This window comes from Lucilia cuprina, chromosome 5, assembly GCF_022045245.1.
Source record: "Lucilia cuprina isolate Lc7/37 chromosome 5, ASM2204524v1, whole genome shotgun sequence".
NCBI lineage: Eukaryota > Metazoa > Arthropoda > Insecta > Diptera > Calliphoridae > Lucilia > Lucilia cuprina.
The window spans coordinates 57,660,361-57,677,363 of NC_060953.1; the positions used below are offsets into that span (position 1 = coordinate 57,660,361).

At 31.0% G+C, this 17,003-nt stretch overlaps 2 protein-coding genes across 10 annotated transcripts in view; one reads left to right on the forward strand and one right to left on the reverse strand.

The window, feature by feature from the left end:
• The window catches only part of LOC111681359 (protein piccolo), a 119,232-nt gene that overhangs the window by 18,415 nt on the left and 83,814 nt on the right, over positions 1 to 17,003 (reverse strand). For 6 of the 9 annotated variants that reach the window (XR_006941054.1, XR_006941051.1, XR_006941053.1 and 3 more), the window contains exons 7-14: positions 12,799 to 12,857; positions 9,718 to 9,902; positions 9,035 to 9,258; positions 7,056 to 7,277; positions 6,723 to 6,979; positions 6,511 to 6,660; positions 4,842 to 6,200; positions 2,248 to 2,455 (exon numbers count right to left, since the gene is read on the reverse strand). Coding sequence is in view for 5 of the 9 variants with exons in the window: in XM_046952141.1 (XP_046808097.1) it covers positions 2,248 to 2,455; positions 4,842 to 6,200; positions 6,511 to 6,660; positions 6,723 to 6,979; positions 7,056 to 7,277; positions 9,035 to 9,258; positions 9,718 to 9,902; positions 12,799 to 12,857 (2,664 nt within the window). In the remaining 4 variants the exon portion in view is untranslated. The remainder of the gene's footprint in view (positions 1 to 2,247; positions 2,456 to 4,841; positions 6,201 to 6,510; positions 6,661 to 6,722; positions 6,980 to 7,055; positions 7,278 to 9,034; positions 9,259 to 9,717; positions 9,903 to 12,798; positions 12,858 to 17,003) is intronic. The other 3 variants (XM_046952143.1, XM_046952144.1, XM_046952145.1) reach the window with 3 other exon arrangements.
• LOC111681361 (acyl-CoA-binding protein homolog) lies at positions 1,654 to 2,242 on the forward strand. The gene is made up of 3 exons (XM_023443112.2): positions 1,654 to 1,717; positions 1,822 to 1,840; positions 1,909 to 2,242. Exons 2-3 carry the CDS (start codon positions 1,835 to 1,837, stop codon positions 2,152 to 2,154), a joined length of 252 nt encoding a protein of 83 aa, XP_023298880.1. The 5' UTR covers positions 1,654 to 1,717; positions 1,822 to 1,834; the 3' UTR covers positions 2,155 to 2,242.

Here is a 17,003-nt window from a genome sequence, read left to right on the forward strand (position 1 = left end):
ATGATAAGGGCCAACATTTTCAAAAGTTGGCGATCGCTAAAGGTTCAAGTTTTTAATATTTTAAAAGAAATCTGAGATCATATCAAAATTGCCAATATTATACTGTCGCTAAAGACTAAGCTTAACGTATTGCTGAGCAGATAAGTGGAAAATTACCAAAAGTAAAGTGATCGTTAAAAGATTAGCCTGAAATTTCCTAAATCAAATTGATCGCTGAATAGATTTTTTTTAAGTGATCTTTTAAAAGATCTTATCAAAATGTTTAGTAAGACTGATTGCTGAAGATGATTCGTAAAGAAATCCAATTTGATCGCTGAAGAGATTAGCTCTAAAAATTCTTAAGAAACTTGATCACTGACATATGTTTTAAGAATACTGTACTCTGAAGAGTTCAGAAATATTGCAAATTAATGTGATCGCTAAATATCCTAAAGGAAATTGATTCCAGAAGAAATAAAATGCATATTTCTTAAAGGAAACTGATCGCTGAAGAGATCAGCTGTAAATATTCTTAAAAAATGTGGTAGCTGAAGAGATTCCCTAACGAAATGAGATTTCTAAAGACAAAGGAAAACAATTTCCAAAAGGAAAGTGATCAAAGGAAAGATATATTCTAAATGTCATAAAGGAAACAATTCACAGAAGAGATCTAAATATCCTAGAAGAAATTTATCTCTAAATTAATGAAAAATTAAAATTCTTAAAAGAAACTGTTCGCTGAAGAGATCAGCTTTAAATATTCTTAAAAAATGTGACAGTCAAATAGATTTCTTAAATCCTGAATACTAAGAAGATTTTGCTTAAAAAAACACCATGCAATTTCCAAAATTTTTAAACATGTCTTAAAGAAAACTGTTCGCTAAAGAGTTCAGCATGAAATGTTGCAATGAAAAGTGATCGCTAAACAAGATCAACTCTAAATATCATTAAGGAAATTATTGATCCCTGAAGAAATCAAATGTAAATTTCTAAAAAGGAAACTGATCGCTGATTTATAAACTGAACTGACTGATAGCTGATCTATAAATATTTTTAAGAAATGTGATAGCTGAAGAGATTTCCTAAAGCATTGTTATATACAATTTCCAATAGAAAAGTGATCACTGACAAAAGCTTTAAATTTCCTAATTGTAACTGTCTGCTGAAGATCACTTTTCAAAATAAAAGTGATCCGTTCTAAATGTACTAAACGAAGTTGAACACTGATGAAATCAAATGCAAACTTTTTAAAGGAAACTGATAGCTGAAAAGATCCGCTCTTGATCGCTGAAGAGGTCAAATAAACATTTCCTCAAATAAATTAATCTCTAAAGAGATTAGCTAAAAGAACTTCTTCGCTAAAGAAAACTGATAGCTTGATCCCCTCAAATTTAACCAAAGGAAACTGATATGAATATTTTCCTATTAAAATAGTCTTTTAAAATCTAATAACTACGTAAGAAACTTAAAATAGTCACTTTTACCGCTTAATTCTAATCTTTGGCTATTTGAATACATATTATGTGGTTGCAGTTTATCAAATTTAAAAAAAGGAAATAAAAACTTATCACAAAAATTATAGAAGATCATAAACATATAAGAAATAACAACATATTTCTTGATAAGCTAAACAACATTATTAAATTCAATAGGAAATCAATTTCAACAAAGTATATAAATAGTTTAATTTTTAACAATTAACACACATTCATTAACACTTTAGTGTAAAGAACAAGTGGTAAGTTAAAAAGAAATATAAATTTTTAAAACCAAAAATTTTAAAAATATTTTTTTTTATAATTCCAATTATCTGCCAACATTTGGGGACCTTTCTTTAAACAGAATTTAAGCAAATATGGATGTAAGTTTGGACAAAGTTATAACATAACTGAAATTTTTCTATTTTAAAGTAAAATTTTTCTCTTTTAGTTCGCCACCGCTACCGAAAAAGCCAAGTCTTTCACTAAGACTCCCCCAGATAATGTATTCTTGGAATTCTATGGTCTCTACAAACAAGCCACCGCTGGCGATTGCAACAGCGATAAACCCGCTGTATTGGACTTAAAGAACAAAGCCAAATGGGAAGCCTGGAATAGCCACAAGGGCATGAGCCAAGATGCTGCCAAGGCTGCTTATGTTGCTGCCTATGAGAAATATGCTCCTCTTTATGCTTAAATTATGAATTAGACTATATATTAGTTTTAATGACTAAGACCCACCGTAATGTGATAAATAAAATAATTATTAGTTTTAAAACTAAATACTCACCTTGACATTTCACCTTTGCTTTTACTCTTCGCCAGACCCTCTTTCGCTTTCGATATTAAACCCGACATATCGCCAACAATACGGTTTTGTAATTTATCATCCTGTGTAGTAGGACTTGTGGGTAAATTACATAATTTCTGGGTTAAATCTTTAACAGTGTGATCACGTTTTAATTGTAGTAACAATTTTTTATCCTCATTATCGGATTCTAGTTGAAAATCAATAGATAATCAATAAAATTATTATTTTGGGGGAAAGGAAATTTATTTTTTTTAATAAATAGTTTAAAGAGAAAGTAATAAAAATGTTAAAACATATATTGATGCTGATTATTTATTAATTGCATTATTAAGCCGCAATATAGTTAAAAAAAAACATGAATATGAATGAATTAAAATTTAAAAATCATTTTAAAGGAGACAAATTGCAATTGCAAAGCTAAGGAAAAGATATTTAATAAAAAAAACCTATATTAATTGCATAATTTTATGGAGAAAGAGGGAGTTTAAATCACAATTTCCAAAAATTTCTTTCAGAAAGCAGATTGTTGAAGAGATCTGCTCGCAATTTCCTAAAGGATAACATCACTAAGAGATTTGATTTCAATCGCCGATGAAATCAGCTCTAAAATTTTATAAGAAAACAGATCGCCAAAGAGATCAATTCACGCTCTCTTTTAGAAAGCTGTCAATTTTTAAGGAAAATAAATAGCTGATGAGATCAATTTACGGTTTCTTATAGAAAACTGATCACTGAAAAAATAAGCTTAAAATTTCCTTAAGAAATTAGATCGCTGGAGAGATCAACTCGCGGTTATTAATAGATCCAGTTTTATTTGGTAAACATATCGTTGAAAATAAGAGAGTAAAGAGATCAGTTCACAATTACGCTTAGGAGACAAATTACTTAAGGAATCAAGTCGCAATTTTCTCAAAGAGAAAGAGAGGGAGACTAACAATCTCCAAAATTTCTTATAGAAAGCAGATCGCTGAGAAGACTACTCACAATATCCTAAAGGAAAATATAACGTTGGTGATGTCAGCTCATATTTTCCAATAGAAGAATGATTGTCGAAGTGATCAAACCACAATCTATTTAATGAAACAGATCGCCGAAAAAATCAGCTCAAAAATTTCTCAAGGAAAACAGATTGCTAAAGAGAACAATTCAAGATCTCTTTTAGGAAGTAGATCACTGTCAGATTTTAGGAAAAATAAATTGCTGATGAGATCAATTTATGGTTTCTTATAGAAAACAGATCATTGAAAAGAAAAGCTTCAAATTTCCTAAAGAAATTAGGTCGCTGAAGAGATCAACTTGCAGTTTTTAATAGATCCAGTTTTGTTTGGTAAAAATATCGTTGAAAATAAGAGAGTAAAGAGATCAGCTCACTATTTACCTTATGAGACAAATTGCTTAAGAAATCAAGTCACAATTTTCTCAAAGAGAATGAGAGGGGGACTCACAATCTCCACAAGAAAGCAGATCGCTGAAGAGACTACTCACAATATCCTAAAGGATAAGTTTACAAAAGAGATTAAGACACAATTTCCTAATGAAAATATAACGTTGGTGATATCAGCTCATAAATTCCTATAGAAGAATGATCATCGAACAGATCAGCCCTCAATTTATAATCGCCAATAAAATAAGCTCAAAAATTTCTAAAGAAAACATATTGCTAAAGAGAACAATTCAAGATCACTTTTAGAAAGTAGATCACTGTCAGATTTTAAGGAAAAAATTTTGCCTCATGAGATCAATTCACAGTTTCTTATAGAAAACAGATCACTGAATAGATAAGTTCAAATTTCCTAAAGAAATTAGATCGCTGAAGAGATCAACTAGCTGTTTTTTATAGAAAACAAATCGGTAAATATATTAGATCTCAATTTTATTTGATAATATATCGATGAATGTTCCAGCGTAAAGACATCAGTTCACAACTTCCTTTAGGAGACAAATTGCTTAAGAAATCAACTCAAAATTTTCTCAAAGAAAGAGAACGTTGAAGAAATCAACTCATTTCTTATAGTAAACAGATCGATGAAAAGACTTTCTCACAATTTCGTTTAAAAAAACCGATTACTGAAGAAATCACCTCTATAAGAAACCGATAGCTGAAATGTTAAGCTCACACTTTCATACAGGAAACAGGACGATGAAGAGATAAGCTAGCAAATTCCTATAGAAAATTGATCATTGAAATGATCAATTCATAATTTCCTATAGAAATCGTCGACGAGAGATCAAACTATAATTTAAAAAAAAAAAAACATATTGTCCATGAAATCAGCTCATAATTTCCAAAAGGAAACAGATCGCTGAAAGAATCAATTCACGGTCTCTTATAGAAAGAAGATCGGTGTATAAATCAGCTATCGGTTTTTAGGTGAAAAAGATTGCTGAAGAGATCAACTCTCAAATTCCTATAGAGATAACTCACAGTTTCGAAAAAAGATCATTTTACAATTTCCAATAGATCGCAGATGATCGCTCTATGAGAAGTGTGAAGAGATGAAATTAAAATCTCCTAACTTTGCAACTGTAATTTTTGAATCTCCCCCAATTATTTAACCTAAAAAAGAACTTACCATTGATTTGTAATAGATCAACAGGTTGATCACTGTTGCTGTTAAGATTATTATTAGTAGTATTTACCGCGTTATTGGCTTGATTGGAATTTGGAATTATATTATTAGTAGTTGTATTTTGATTGTAGCTCATATTGTTGCTGTGTTGGTGGTAAAAATAAGGTGGTGGTGGTGGTGGAGGAGGTGGCGGAGGCATTCGCATATTATTAGCATTACCCCATAAATCTGGTGGTGGAGGTGGCGGAGGTGGAGGCGGTGGTGCCACTGATGTTGTGGTCGTTATTGTGTTATTATAAGCATTTTGTACAGGATATGACGAAACGTTTGGTGACATAACGCGCTGTCGTGGTGTTGATGGGGTACCATATGTTGTTGTTGTTGTATTATCCTCCATTGTTGTTGTTGTTGCCGCATATTTCACAGGCGTAGTATGGGGTGTAGAGGTTTGAGGTATATAATCAAAACCTGATGCTAAAGGTGGATTAGTCATTGCTGTAGAAGTTGTAGTAGAATTTATAGTTTTCTTTGGACTTGAATTGAGAGAGGATAAATTGTGTTTTACAGGCGAGGTGGTTGTGGAGTTGGGTGACTGTATAGATTGTTGGTGTTGTTGATTCTTTGGTGTACTATTGTTGATTTGATTGTAGTAGGTATTCAAACGATTCGCATCATTTTCAAATTTCTTATAATTTACAACATTATCACAGTGATTAGCATGAAGATTCGTTCCATTGACTGCTCCAACTCCCTCCAGATTATTCGTCTCTGCCGTGACATTGTGACGCTGGATATTTTTCATAAGGCCATTGATGACAGTGGCATTACGTTCCATGAAAAGATTTTTCTTATTGTAAAATTCAGCTGCTGGTGATGTGGCTGCAGGAGCATTAACATTGTGGTTGAGGTGATGTTGATGATGTTGCAATTTATTTGTATTGGATTTATCAAAGGAATTGTTGATAATTGAAATGGTATTGGTACCCAGTAATTGTTTCGTTGGACTCAATAGATTGATGTGATTGTTGTTGTTGTTGTGTGTTGCAGTATTTGAATTGGTAATGATGTGGTTGTTGTTGTTGTGATTGTTGGTTATAAGAGCATTGTTATTGTTAGTAGCATTTGCATTGGCAGTTGCATTGACAATGACATTTAAATTGGCATTAACATTAGAATGATTGATTGTATTGTTATTGTTTTGATAAGAATGTTTTAAATTATTATTATTATTGTGGTTGTTGGTATTGGTGATATGATTGTTGTTATTATTGTAGTTGCAATTATTCTCATTTATGATATTTAATGATTCTGGTGGACTATCGCCATTTTTCAATGTCACTGGTATGGCGGTAACAAGTTGTCCTATTGAACGAGGGGGATTTGGTAAGCATTCACATGATTTTTTTCCGTTAAACGAGCCAATACAAATTTTGTGAAATGATATATATTTATTGGTTTAAATAGGAAAAACAACAACAAAAAAACGGAAACGAAAACAAAACAAAAGAAAGAAAAAATGTAGAGTGATTACACATGGATGATATGGCGGTAGAAGGATAAAAGGGTTAAATTATGTTGATTTTTTTTATTTTTTGAAAAACTAAATTAGAATGATTTTTTTAACAACACAAGAGTTTAGTATTTTTGTTTTGTTTTTGGGGAGAAAACTTACCCATATCTTCTCTATTATCTGTCGAATTCATATAACCATTGGCAGCCACAGCTGCTGCAGCTTCTTGTTGCTCTTTAAGGAAACTACGATGTCTCTCGGCACGTTCACGACGACGTCTGAGACCGGGTGTAACACCAGCACCATCGCGGGCTGAAATTAAAACAAAATTATTTAAGAAATCTCATAAGTTAAAAAAATTTTCCTCTACTCACGTTTCTTTTCCGCAAAAACACCCCCACTAAATTCCGCCGAATTCGTTGAACTCGAACTATCCTCATCCAAGGCCGGTTGGGTGGGTGTTAAGCGCATATGAGTGGGTAGAACTTTATTTATATTACCAGGACTAGTGCCCGTGCTATGACGTCTTGATTTTCGACGTTCAGCCGTATCGGTAGAACTGCGAAAACGTTGAGTCTTACGTAAAGTGTTGTCGGGCAGTCGGGTACCATCCGATTCACCGTCTTCAAATCTAAAAACATTTAAGAAAAAAAAAACATAAATAATTGGCCATGGAAACGATTTAACAAAAAAAAAACCAAACTTACTTCAATACTGCTTCATAAAGTTGTAATTGATTTAATAGATCCATATCCGTTCCCGGTTTGGACATATAATGTTGTATCACAGATTCCATACCTTGTTGTTCCAACAAATCACTTTCATCGTAAAAACTATCTTGATCATTTAAACCCTCTAGGGTTTTATTGATAAGCGAAGCAGCATATATTACCAATTCAGCATCGGCATTATCGTAGTCTTTTAAAAGTCTGAAATGTTAGGAAAAAAAATATGGATTTGAAAAAAAATTTCATACAAATGTAAACTTAAGTCTTGTTAATTACTATAAGGAAACTGGGCAAAAGTCCTGACCATAAAGTATACGATTGTTCAGACTATAAACTAGACGACATTACTCGAGGTAATTGATTAGACTAACAGTCAAGACCATTAACTAGACTGTGGTTCATACTACAGACTAGACTTTAGACCAGACTATAAACTAGACTATATACTAGACTATGGACTATAGATTAGATATTAGATAAAACTATAGACCAGACTATAGACTAAATTATAGACAAGGCCTTAGACTTGGCTATAGACTAGACTGTAGACTGGACTATACTATAGATAAGTCTATAGACTAGACAAAACTGTATAAAAGACTATAGATTAGATTATAGACTAGACTATAAGTTAGATCAGACTAGACAATAGACAAGGCTATAGACAAGACTATATACTAGACTATAGCTTAGACTATAGACTAGACTATAGACTAGACAATAGAATAGACTATAGAATAGACTATAGACTAGACTATAGACTAGACTATAAACTATACTATAGACTAGACAATAGACTAGACTATATACTAGACTATAGACTAGACTATAGACTAGACTATAGACTAGACTATATACTAGACTATAGACTAGACTATAGACTAGACTATAGACTAGATTATAGACAAGACTATAGACTAGACTATAGACTAGACTATAGACTAGACTATAGACTAGACTATAGACTAGACTATAGACTAGACTATAGACTAGACTATAGACTAGACTATAGACTAGACTATAGACTAGACTATAGACTAGACTATAGACTAGACTATAGACTAGACTATAGACTAGACTATAGACTAGACTATAGACTAGACTATAGACTAGACTATAGACTAGACTATAGACTAGACTATACTATAGACTAGCCTACAGACTAGACTATAGACTAGACTATAGACTATACTAAAGACTAGCCTACAGACTAGACTATAGACTAGAATATAGACTAGACTATAGACTAGACTATAGACTAGACTGTAGACTAGACTATAGACTAGACTTTAGACCAGAATATAGACTAGACTATAGACTAGACTATACACAAGACTATACACAAGACTATAGACTAGACTATAGACCAGAGACTATACACAAGACTATAGACTAGACTATAGACCAGAGACTAGACTACAGACTAGACAATAGTTTAGACTATAGACTAGAATATATTATATTTTATGTTTTAGTATTGATTCTATAATTCTGATTGTACACTGTAATTAAAATTGTAATTAAAACTTAATCATCACATCAACGATTTCTTTCTAACATAAGATTGTAAGGTAATCTGTAATATGTATTTAATATGTATTTTCATTAAATGGGAGCTGATTTCAACATACTACTATGTGGCAACTCTATATGCATATCAGTTATTCCGCCCTCCTTAAAGTATACTTCATTTTGCAATTTAACCCATCTACACTAGTACTTTATCAATGAAATTATTGTTTTCTCAAATATTTCATTCAATTCGCATTACTCATTCTCTTCATTATTATATTTTTAAAGTGTTTTATTTAAGATTTTGCCGACACTAACCATTTTAAGTTATGCAAAAAAACAATAATAAAACTCATAAACATAATAATACAAAATTAGTATTATTTGTTAAACAAACGAGAAATACAAAACCAGAAAACACACAAAAAAAAAAACACGCTACACACCTCATAATATTTGACCATGGCAATGTGCCTTGTTGTTTGTCCACCGCATGTATGGCACTAACCAAAACATGGCAATTGGATTCAGCATATTCCACAAATACCAACAATAGTTTTAATGCAGTCTTTACCACTGAACGATAATTTGAGGCGATTAATGAATAGAGCCACTGCATTGTGGGTTCATGTTTCATAACGCCATTCATGCCATCCACATAGAGCATCACCTGTTATGAACGAAATTTAACAAAAAGTTTTATAAAATAAATTATAAATAATTAATTAAATTTAAAGAAAAAAAAAAAACAAAATTATAATTATTGATTAATGTGAGTTTTTAACTATTGCCTTTGAGACGTGTTTTGTTGTTTCTTTTCGACATTTAACATCTAATTAACTAAATTTAATGTGTGCAATTAAGTGTAGCGCAATGTTGTGTGAAGATGTTTAAAATTATTAAATGCATAATAATAATAATAATAAATATAGGTTCAATGGTTTATTAGTAAAGAAAAAAAGTTTTAAAAATCATAACACGCAATTTGGTTTCGGTTTGAAAACTGTTTCAAAGTTTTATAATAAAATGATAGATCATTGAAATTAAATTAAAAAAATATCCAAAAAAATATTTAGTAATTCATAAAGTACAGTGTATGTAGAATACTAGCTAGTTGCAGTACACTTACCTGGCCCAATGCACGCAATATATAATTTTGATAGTTTTGATCAGCACCATTACCAACACGCACCAAACAGTTGAGTCCTCCTAATGCCACAAAAGCATGCACAAGATCTTTATCCTCTTGGAAGACTTGTTTTAGCGAAAATAAGGCACGTCTCAAATCACTTCCTTCAGCAGACAAGAGTTTTTCTGAAAAAAAAGAAAGAATGAATTTTTAAGTCAAAACAAAGAGATAAAAAAGTAATAAGTTAAAGGAAATGGTAAGATCAATAGCTACAGTCGTGGCTATGAATTCCGCTATAATAGCATGGTCTATAGTCTTTGGATTTGGTTTTCAATTTTGACTATCATCTTGACAATAGTCCGGTTTAATTGATCTCTTTTATACTTTCGTCTATAGTCTTTACTTGATTTTGGACAATAGTTTATATTCCTGACAAAAGTTTGATCGACACTTTCAACTTTTCAGTTTTTAGTCTAGAACATATTTTAGTCTCTCGTCAAAAGTCTCGACTACAGTCGGATTAATAGCAACAGTTTTTTCTATAATTTGGTCTACAAACTTAAAAAGTTTCAACTATGGACTATTTATAAGCTCGACAATAGCATGCTTAATAGTATGACCTATAATTGTCAATTTGGAACGAAGATCGTAGGTTCGTTTCCCACCTGAGACGCTAGAAAAAAAGCCCACAATAAGTTCAATAGAGGGTGCTACTATATTTTGGTCTATGATCTCCAGTGTAATGTAGACTGCTAGAGGTTATAGTCTGTTCAGTAAACAACTTTTTTTGCGATGACAAACATATCGATTATGGGCTTATTTGTTGTCTGGTCTATAATCTCTACGATAGTGTTGGTTATAGTGTCAGCTATGGTCTACAGTCAGGTTGGGCCTATACTTATGATAATAGTCGGGTATTGTTTGGTCTAAAGTAATATTTATAATCTGATCTAGAATTTTGCGATATTGTATAACAATTGTCTGATGTAATGTAAACAATTGTCTGATCTATAGTCACGACTGTAGTCTGATCTATAATCACGATTGTATACCGATCTTCAGCGAGGTATATAGTTTGATCATCTATATTCTATATATCCGTCTAGAAGGTCCACTATACTGTGATTTATATTCTGACAGTAAATCTGGTCAAAAGTCTCGACTGCAGTCAGTTCTAGATTTATAGTATTAACATTAGTCGGATCTATTGTAGTCTGTCTATAAACTAAACTATAGATTTGACTAGACCGTGTTCTTTAATATAGACTTCATTATTATTGTCTGGTCTATAGTCTAAACTTTCGTCCTGACCATTGTATTGTCTGATCTGTAGTCACGACTGTAGTCTCATCATGATTGTACACCGATCTTTAGCCAGGTATATAGTATGATCATCTATAATCTTGATTGTACACCGATCTTTAGCCAGGTATATGGTATGATCAACTATAAACTTCAGGTATATAGTATGATCATCTATATTCTCTACTTTAAGCTGGACTATTATCTACACTTGAGACATAATTATAGTTCCGTCTATAAGCTCCACTATACTGTGATTTATATTCTGACATAAAGTCTGATCAAAAGTTTCGAATGCAGTCAATTCCAAAGTTTAGTTTGATCTGTTTTAGTCTTTCTATAATCTAGACTATCGGTTTAACTAGAGCGTGTTCTTTAATATGAACTTTATTCTTGATTAGTGTCTGTTCTATAGTGTCAACTAAAGTCTGGTCTATAAGTAGTCTAAATCATTGTCTGGTCTATAGTTTCAACTATCGACTTGACCATAGTCTAACTATAGTCTCGAGCAAAGTCTTGTCTACGATTGAAACAGAAGTTTGGCCTCTGGTTATTTAGGCGGAAGATTCCATCTACATTGTCTCAACCTGCTATAACCCTGCCACTTGTTTTATTAATTAATTAGCAATTACTTTCATTAACTCCCGCATTTTACAATTTTTACTGCAATTCAAAATTTCCTAGAACTGTCAGAAAATTTTGATATTAATCGTTTTATATATGTATGTTTCAAAATACATCATCATACGTATTGCTTTGAAACTTAATTAATCATATTTTAAAAAGTGAGGAAAAGAATAATAACAAAAAAATTTGTTTCAAACAAAACAATAAAAATAAATAGAAACTATTAAATCACACCAAATACAAAAAAAAAAAAAATATTTGGAATGAGATCATGCAATCATGAAGTACACTTGATTAAATATTTGTGTAACACGAAAAAATAACAGGAAAATATACTGTTATAAAAGCTAATTTTTTTTAAATTATTGTAAAAATTTTGTTTATAAACAATATTGTTAAAATTCTTGGAATTTTAAAAGAGAACAAACAAACGTTTTTCCCAAACAGACGAGATCAAAGTTTTGATCAAACATACGATCGGTCAAGTAAAGCTTTTTGTTGTTAATGTGTGTGTCCAGAATAAAAGCTTGTGCCTATAGTATTGATCATTATAATACAAAAAATTCGATATTGATCGCAGTTCTAATAAGATCGTTGTCCATTGTTATCTCTCTAAATTAATCCCTGCCTTCTCTATTTGACTGATCTAGTCTCATCACTAACGAAATTGATAAATATCAGGCGCCAATTTGAAAGTGTGTGGTAACAATTTTTAAGACCAATTGAAAGAAAAAGTGAAAAAATATACATACTTATTTATAACCAATTAAGAAACAAAAGAATAAATAAATATTTATACTAATCAAATTTTTGTTAAACAAAATATTAAAAATTTGAAATAAATAATAAAAAGAATTTTAAATAACAATAATTTTGCGTTATAGATGAATGAATTTAGTAATAAAATTAAAATATTTGTATTATATTCCTTTTCCAAACAAATGCTGATTGTTTATAACAAACAAATAAAGAATTCAAATAACAAAATTATAATGTTGTGAACACGATTTTAGAAAAAAATAAATGGTAAAAATTAAAAAAAAAAGAAAAAACAATACTTATACAACTGAAAGAAAAATATAAAAAAAAAACTTGAAATAATTTGATTTTTGAATATTTTTTTGTTATTTATTTATAATATAGTACACTTACCAATAATCGCATGTACTCTGACACTCAACTGGGTGCGTACCACTAAAGAATTTTTGCGACTGAAATGAAAAACAAAAAAAAAAAAAAAAAAAAAAAAATAATACAAGTTTATTATTAAACAAAGAAAAAACTCCAAATAACAGAAAAATAAATATAGATTTAGATGTAGAAAAAAATTTTTACTTTATTATTAAATTTTTTTATAATTCGTTCAATTCGTAGTTTATAAAAATTCGATTTCACGTTTTGGTTCATTGACCACTTAAGAACCTCTTTAATTTGAAATTATTACGAGTTACTTTTTATTTTCGTTAACAATAATATATTAATGAATGTCTTTAATAATAAGCTAAATAATAAATTTTAAAATTTTTATAAAAATAAAACAATAATTAGTAATTATTCTTGGTAATTGGAACTGGTTAGTACTTGTTTTGTAAGTTAGATTTTAAAGAGAATCGTCGCAAAAAAACAAATTGTTATTCAGACACATGGTATGGCTTGATATATGAACGATATTTAAGAGGATCACATACAACATAAAAGTCTAGAAATCAGGCTTAGGAGTTTAATCTAGTTATTAGTCTGATATTTATATTATAAATAAAACTCTAGACTCTAGTCTGATGAACCGCTAATACGACAGTGTTATATAGTCGAGATTACAAGCCGATCTATATTAGAGATAAAGTCAAATTTACAATTCGATATATAGTCGAGACTACAATCTGTTCTTAACTTTTCAATAGTAAATACCATAGTGTGGTCTAGAGAATAAAGTTGAGAATATAGTATTCTAGAATATAGCTGAAACTATAGTTTGATCTACACTATAGCCTGAACTATATTCAAAGCTATGAACTGGTCTACAGTAGAGACTACTGTCAGATCTATTGTCGAGAGTATAGCCTGATATATAGTCAGTACTATAGTATGTTCCACAGTCTGATCTATAATCATGACTATTGTCAGGTCTAGAGGCGAGATTATAGTCTGATCTATAGTGGAGACTTTGATCTGATCTAGAGTAAAGGTTAAAGTGTGATCTACAGAAGTCTAAGCAAGAATACACACTGTCCTACAGTGTGAACTACTGCCAGGTCTAGAGTCTGATCTACAGTCGAAAATATAGTCTGAACTATAGTCGAGACTATAGTTTGATCTTAAGTCGAGACTTAAGCCTGATCTATATTCTGTAGAAATATAGCCTAGTCTAGTTGTGACTTATGTCTGATCTATACTCAAGACTATAGTCTGATCTACAGTCTAGTCTATAGTCGAGGCAATAGTGTGATCTATAGTTGGCACTATAGTCTGGCTAATAGTAGGGACTATAGTCTGGTCTATAGTAGAGACTATAGTCTGGTTTATAGTCGAGACTATAGTCTGGTTTATAGTCGAGACTATAGTCTAGTCTATAGTCGAGACTATAGTCGATACTATAGTCTGGTCTATAGTCGAGACAATAGTCTGGTCAAAATTCGAGACAATAGTCTGGTCTATATTCCAGACTACAGTCTAGTCCCAAGTAAAGATTACAGTCTGGTTTGTATTCGGGACTATAGTTTAGTCTATAGTCGAGACTATAGTCTGGTCTATAGTCGAGACAATAGTCTGTTCTATAGTCGAGACAATAGTCTGTTCTATATTCGAGAGAATAGTCTGGTCTATATTCCAGACTACAGTCTAGTCCCAAGTAAAGATTACAGTCTGGTCTGTATTCGGGACTATAGTTTAGTCTATAGTTGAGACTATAATTTGGTCTATAGTCGTCACTTTTTGAAGTTTATTTAAAGTCCAGACTATAGTCTGGTCCATTTATAGTCGTGACTATAGTCTAGTCTATAGTCGACACTTTAGTCTAGTCTTTAGTCGACACTATAGTCTGGTCTCTAATCGAGACTTTAGTCTGGTCAGTAGTCTAGATTATAGACTGGTTTATAGTCAAGACTAATCTAAACACGAGCTATAGTCTCGCTGTATACTAATTTATTGATTTTAGTCTGATTTAGTCGACATTATGTTCTAATTTATAATGGAGACTATAATCTGATCTGTAGTGAAAACTTCTGTCGAATCTAAGAATATAGTCAGATCTATTGTCAAGATTATAGTCTAACTTATAATCTACTGTACATTCTTATTTACTCTAGTGTACTATGACTATGATCTGGTCTCTAGTTGTGTCTATGGCCTGGTCTACAGTCTGTAGCTAAAACTAATTAATGACCACAAGACGAGCTTTTCTTTAATCTTCTAGTAAATATTCACAACAGCCTATTAAAATCATCAATATTATTCATTAAAACTCTTTAAAGTGTTTATCAAACAAACTTTTTTTTGTTTTGCTTTTCTTTACTTCAACTACACACCGTAATTATTCACATGCCGGCTTTAAAATTTAAATACTTAAGCTAAACGAATAGATAATCCTGATTACATTATTTATTTTCGCTTAAACTATTTATTTTTTTTCTTTTCATCTGTTGCTCTTTGGGCATGAATGATTTAAACCGAAAAATATGTTAAATAAAATTTATAAAATAAATTGCAACAAAAAAAATTAAAACAAAAAAATCCACTAGATTTGCATGTCGACCACTACAACTATGAAATATTTGACATTCATGGCCTGTTAAAATAACTTGAAAAACTACAACTAGAGTTGCAAAGTGTGGAGCAGCTATGGGTACGGTAAAAGGCTGCATGCAGACTTTAAAGAGTTTATGTTAAAATATTTTACTGAAAATTTTTTTATTTCTATTTCAAACTGAACCATATACACACAGAAGTGTGTAACTAAATGGTTTAATCAACTATTTTTAATAAAATTACACAGCAACAATAGTAGCAAGTTTCTTTATTTTTATTAAATTAAGAATAATTTTTTTCTCTAAGTGTAGTTTCTAGATGATTGTCGTTTATCCTTTTCTTAAAAGCTTGATATTTATAATAACATCACGTTTCATTTGCAGTTGTTCTTCATTATATTTTATATTGTTGTTGTTATTGTCGTTGTTGTTTTGTCTTTATTGTAATAGTTGTAAGGAAATATCTTTAACAATGTCAGACATTAACTTGTTTTTGCAACAAGGTACAAAAGATAGATTACTTTCATATGTTAATTGTATTATCAAAAAGAAAAAGGTGATATCAATTTTATAAAGATATGTCCTATTTCAGGGTCATATATCTAGTTCCATCTATAAGTTGTGAATTTTAAAATAATTATCAATTTCTCAACTATAGTGTGTTTTCCAGTCGAGATTGTTATCTACAGGTGAGACTTTAGTTTGACCTATAAGACAATTTTGTCTATAATTTAGACTGTATTGATTGACTGTAAACTAAACTGTAGACTTGTCTGTAGTACTGTCTATAGACTAACCACAGACTATAGAATTACCTCAGATTAGAGACTTAACTAAGTTTATTGTCAAGACACTAGACTTGTCTATAGGACAGACTATAGACTTGTCTATTGGACAGAATATAGACTTGTCTATAGGACAGACTATAGTCTTGTCTATAGGACAGACTATAGACTTGTCTATAGGACAGACTATAGACTTGTCTATAGGACAGACTATAGTCTTATCTATAGGACAGACTATAGACTTGTCTATAGGACAGACTATAGACTTGTCTATTGGACAGAATATAGACTTGTCTATAGGAAAGACTATAGTCTTGTCTATAGGACAGACTATAGACTTGTCTATAGGACAGACTATAGACTTGTCTATAGTCCATACTATAAACTTGTCTATAGTCCAGTCTATATATACTTGTCTATAGTCCTGACTATAAACTTGCCTATAGTCCAGACTATAGACTTGTCTATAGAACAGACTATATACTTGTCTATAGTCCTGACTATAAACTTGCCTATAGTCCAGACTATAGACTTGTCTATAGGACAGACTATATACTTGTCTATAGTCCTGACTATAAACTTGTCTATAGTCCAGACTATATACTTGTCTATAGTCCAGACTATATACTTGTCTATAGGACAGACTATAGACTTGTCTATAGGACAGAATATAGACTTGTCTATAGGACAGACTATAGTCTTGTCTATAGGACAGACTATAAGTCTTGTCTATAGGACAGACTATAGTCTTGTCTATAGGACAGACTATAGTCTTGTCTATAGGACAGACTATAGTCTTGTCTATAGGACAGACTATAGTCTTGTCTAT